This window comes from Hibiscus syriacus, unplaced genomic scaffold (genome assembly GCF_006381635.1).
Source record: "Hibiscus syriacus cultivar Baekdansim isolate YM2019G1 unplaced genomic scaffold, ASM638163v2 tig00111772_pilon, whole genome shotgun sequence".
NCBI lineage: Eukaryota > Viridiplantae > Streptophyta > Magnoliopsida > Malvales > Malvaceae > Hibiscus > Hibiscus syriacus.
Genome location: NW_024063173.1, coordinates 997,501 through 1,002,289, shown reverse-complemented (window position 1 = coordinate 1,002,289; position 4,789 = coordinate 997,501). Strand labels below are relative to the sequence as shown.

General features: G+C 38.1%; 1 protein-coding gene and 1 pseudogene across 1 annotated transcript; both read right to left on the bottom strand.

Moving 5' to 3' along the window:
* Nucleotides 1-96: 96 nt before the first annotated feature.
* Nucleotides 97-942, bottom strand: LOC120170070 (annotated as a pseudogene).
* Nucleotides 943-1,648: 706 nt separating this feature from the next.
* On the bottom strand, nucleotides 1,649-2,353 carry LOC120170069. The gene is made up of 3 exons (XM_039178101.1): nucleotides 1,905-2,353; nucleotides 1,790-1,863; nucleotides 1,649-1,680 (listed from the first exon to the last, which is right to left on the bottom strand). The coding sequence occupies exons 1-3, from the start codon at nucleotides 2,351-2,353 to the stop codon at nucleotides 1,649-1,651; spliced, it is 555 nt and encodes a 184-aa protein (XP_039034032.1).
* Nucleotides 2,354-4,789: the final 2,436 nt, after the last annotated feature.

Below are 4,789 nucleotides of genomic sequence, written 5' to 3'. Positions count from 1 at the left end.
AGAAATGTTAGTCTCGACTGTCGAAATTTCCAGATTTTTCCGAGTATTGTAAAGCTCTGCTTTTGATTTCATATTCTTGTATTGTTTGTTTAATCATTAGTTTGTGATAGTGTGATTGACAACTTCGGGTGGTGGCGGAGGAGCATGTGCCAAGGTTTCCCCGGTGAGTAAGCTTGCCGTCCCACTGAAGCTTCTCGTGCTCGAAGACAACGGACGGAAGTAATCGTCAGATCCTTACACAGCTCCCGCTTGTCTCGCTTGATTAAAAATCGAATCCACGTCGTGAGGCTTCGAAGGATCTCGAACCACCATCCCACTGCTCACCCAAATTAACAAACTGAAAAAACAAAAATAATGCTAACAAAAATCTAAGAGAGCAGTAAAAAATATTAAGCCTTTTGTCACCTCCGGTGAAATAGTCCTGGCCTCATCAGAGTCGCTGTCGGACCCACCGGGAGGGGTCCGGTTCAGATCGGCGAGGGTCCGAATTCCCCGAGCGTTGCCACCGCCGCTACTGGACGGTTTCTTATCAGTGCAGCGCGACCTAAGCCCGTAAGGGGGCGAGAAAGGCGTGCAGGGGAAGGGGAGCGGGACCTAGAAGGCGATTGTGAGGGAGAATAATCAGGGGAATCGGAGGGCGAGGAAGTCGGGGAGTTGTTAATGGCGCCGGAGAGGGGCGGTGCGATCGGGTGCGGTTGGTGTGCGGCGGTGGAATTGCTGTCGAGGAAAGTTGAAACGGATGCGTCGAGGTCCCACTGGTGGGATTCCAAAAAGAAGAGGGCTTCTTCTTTAGAAGAAGAAGTGATTTCGATGAAGGAGTTGATCAAAGCTGCGTTTCGATCGGCGGTCGGGTCACTGGGATTTCCTTGCCGCGGCGTTTCGTGCTCCATTGTTGAGTTATTTTGCGATAAAAATAGAATGGACGACAAAAGTTCCCAACTCAACTTCTTCTATCTTTGACATTAAACTGAACATTTAATAAGGGTTAAATAATCTTTTGGTTAATTATATAACTGAATAACATGTTTGGCTTGGTGGCAAGGGCCATTTCATTTCATGCCCTTGTCTTATGTTCGATTCTCCTTTCACGCAAATAAAAGCCTTTTATTTTATTCTTGTCAATACGCACTAGTAGGAGAGGGATATGTGTCACTTTCTTATTGGTGCAAAAATTTAATATTTAATTGAAATTAAAATTTTAAACCAAAAAAAAAAAAAATTGATGATGTGTCAATTCCATGTCATTATATATATTAGTGACGTGGACATGCCACATCATCATCACTGTTCACCTGTGCTTGCTTAGTCAGTTAGAGCCGTTGACCGTCAGTTGACTGACGGTTTCCATCCAACGGTGTGACTTTTGAATCAGATTTAAACGTTGTGGGTAGAACTGCTCTAAAAAAACGATTTGGACACAAATACATATAGTGACAAACGTTAGGGGTATTTGTTTGTATTATGCCAAAAGAATTTTACTTCACAGTATACGCGTGCACCCATGCCACCAAAATAGACCCCTCCTTTAACAACAATTTCCCACTCAGGCCAATAAAGCACGCATGATTCCAAACCTTAAGATCCTTAACGCCAAGACCTCTCTCGGATTTGGGATTACAAATGGAAGACCAGCTTACTCTAGCCCCTTTCACTGGCTTATCTTCACCTTTCTATAAGAACCTGGAGCAAAGTTGGTTAATCATTTTAATCACAGCATCAGGTAACAATAACTGATTGCTTCAGTCATTTTATATGCTATAAATGACAGATTGAATTAACTGGAACTGACCCGCATAAGAAAGGACTCTAGCTTGCCAACCCTGAAGTCTACTAGCAATCTTCTCAACAAGCGGCCCACAATCCCTAATTGTTAATCTTTTAGCAATAAAGGGGACCCCAAGTACCGAACAGGGAGTTTCCCACTTTTAATCCCAGTGACATCGCAGACCTCACTCTGCATAGATCCATCCATACCAGAGAAGAAAATTTCAGATTTTCCAACATTTAACTGCAACCTAGAGAAACTATGAAAAACCTTTAAAACCTCCCAGACACCCAAAATAGAAGCCGCAGTACCCTTGGAGAACACTAACAAATCATCAGCGAAGCAAAGATTGGTGAGCTTTACCCTGTGGCACTTAGGGTTGTACTGGATAACTCCAAACTCCGCAGCTTTGTCAAACATCTTGGATAAAACGTTCATGGTGATGACAAACATATATGGGGATAAAGGGTCACATTGACGAATCCCTTTAGCCCCTTTAAAGTACCCTACTAAACCCCCATTCAAAGAGATAGAGAAAGACGGAGTAGTGACACAGCTCTTGATCCAGCCTATCATGACAGTCGGCATACCAAGGGCCTCCAAAACAGCAATAAAAAATCATCAATCCACGGAATCGAAGGCCTTCTGCAAATCCAGTTTCAAAGCACACCTAGGGGAAAGGAAAGACCTATTGTACCCCTTAACCAACTCTTGAGCCATCAACGTATCACGAATACTACACCCCGGAATAAAGGCATTTTGACTACAAGAAATAACCTCAGATAAGGAAAGCTTAATACGTGCAACGATGATTCGAGTGACACACTTATAGATCACATTGCAATAAGAAATAGGGCGAAAATCACTCATATGGATGGGATTAAACTTTTTGGGGACCAAAACTAAACTGGTAGCATTTAAAGCAGCAAACAAATAAGAACTTTCAAAGAAAAATAGCACTGCACGAATCACATCCTCCCCAACAATCTCCCAAGCCACTATAAAAAATGGGAAGTATACCCATCAAGTCAAGGGGCCTTATCCGAACCTTGGGCAAACATGGCAGCCTTTACCTTATTACGAGACACAACTCTCCTCATAAAATCCTTGGCAACATCAGAAAAGGAAGCACCCAACTGATCTCTAAGGAGCTCACCCGAAAGCTTAGGGTCAGGCCTCGACTAGTCTCCCAATAATTTCTTGAAGAACCCCAAAGTCTCCTCAACAATCTGGTCCTGAGAATCCAACAGCTGCCCCTGGTCATTCTGGAGGGTGTGAACAGTGTGCTGATTCTGTTACAGTCACCATGGAGTGAAAATTTTAGTCCATTTACATGTGTTAATTGCTTTTACTTTTGTCTATAATTTCAATTTCTTTAAATTTAGCCCTAGAATTTTAGATTTTAAATTAAACCTTTAGATTTATAGTATTTTAGTCTTAATCTAGATTACTTAGATTTTAGGTTTAGTATTTAAATTTAGAGGAATTATTAATTTGGTCATCGCTTTTGCTCGTGCTTCCATTTTAATTATCTGAATCAAATAATTGATTAAAATCGACTAGGTTAATAATTAGAGCTTCCATTTTAGGTTTATTTTCAAACTTAGTCTTTAAATTTAGGGAAATTTTTAATTTGGTCATCGCTTTTGCTCGAGGTTCCATTTCAATTATTTGAATCAAATAATTAATTAAAATTGACTAGGTTAATAATTAGATCCTCCAATTTAGGTTTAATTTCAAACTTAGTCCTTAAATTTAGGGGAATTTTTATTTGGTCCTTGCTTTTACTTGAGGTTCAATTTTAATTATTTGATTCAAAAATTTATTAAAAATTATTTGGATTAATATTAGAACCTACATTTTTAGGTTTAATCTCCTAGGTGCTTTAAATTTCATAATTTGATACTTTAAGTTTGAAGAAACCCCTTAATTAATCCATTTAGTATAAATAGGTTCTATAACTGATTGTTTGATCGTATTTTGTTTTCAAAATAAGACAATGTTCATTTATTAGGGGTTATCTCCCGCTTTTACCAGGGGTGACCGCTATCGATTCTTGAAGTAAATTAACATCCTTTTCAAAACTGCACATCATGATTTCTAAATTATTAAGTCAATGTTTATTTATTATGGCTGATAACGAAACTTTTGCTTTTGCTTGGGGGTGGTCGCTATTAGTCAATGTAGATCGACATCTTTTTTCAAAAAGAAATATGCATACATAGTGGATTTTAAATTATATAAAATTTCAAACTCAAAATTTTCAATTTTAAAATATAGGGTAATCGATTAGGTACTAATTTTGGACACTATGAGGGTGCTAATCCTTCCCCACGCGAATTGACTCACGAACTCGATTTTTGATTTCGCATACCAAAACTTGGTATTTTTAGTAAAATAAATTATTTTATTAAAATGACTTGATTTTAGGTGTTAGAATCTTACCTTAAAATGATTGGTGTCGACTCCCATCGAAAATTGGTTGCGACAGTAATCTCAGTAGTTAAAGGAGGTAATGTTTTTTCTTTAGATCGTGAGTTCGAGTAACTACGTTTGCAAGGTGTATATAAGTTGTCAATAGTTAAGAAAATTATAAACACATAGTGTCTCTAATTATTGGAATGTTATGTACATATTTTTTTTACTAATTAACGAAGTTTATTTAGAATTAAAATATTAAAATTAGGAGTGAGTAATCTAGCACTTGATTTCTTTCGTGTATACTCAATTCAATTGTTTTTTTCTTCTCGGTTCTCAAGGCTTCGTCATGTTAATTCGGATCGATCCTGGTCGCACACCTGATTTTGTTAAGTGAGTCTCTCGATAGAAATTTTCTGTATACACAAGGACTTAAACTCGAGACCCAAATCATTTCGAATTTGATGTCTCCTCCCACCAAATTTTTTATTCATTTAATATTGAATTTATCAACCGTTAGGTCTCACACACACTATATATATGTTTGTGTTAAAACAAGAGAATATTGTGTTGGAGAGAGATTAGATAAGTAGAAAAAGATGACGG

Bases quoted from the DNA above. Each gene is read 5' to 3' on its own strand.
- LOC120170069 (XM_039178101.1), bottom strand. From the start codon at position 2,353: ATGCCGACTGTCATGATAGGCTGGATCAAGAGCTGTGTCACTACTCCG. The intron at 1,864-1,904 runs GTACTTGGGGTC...ATTAACAATTAG, and splicing joins AGTGGGAAACTCCCTGTTCG to GGATTGTGGGCCGCTTGTTG. The intron at 1,681-1,789 runs GTCAGTTCCAGT...ACTTTGCTCCAG, and splicing joins TAGAGTCCTTTCTTATGCGG to GTTCTTATAGAAAGGTGAAG.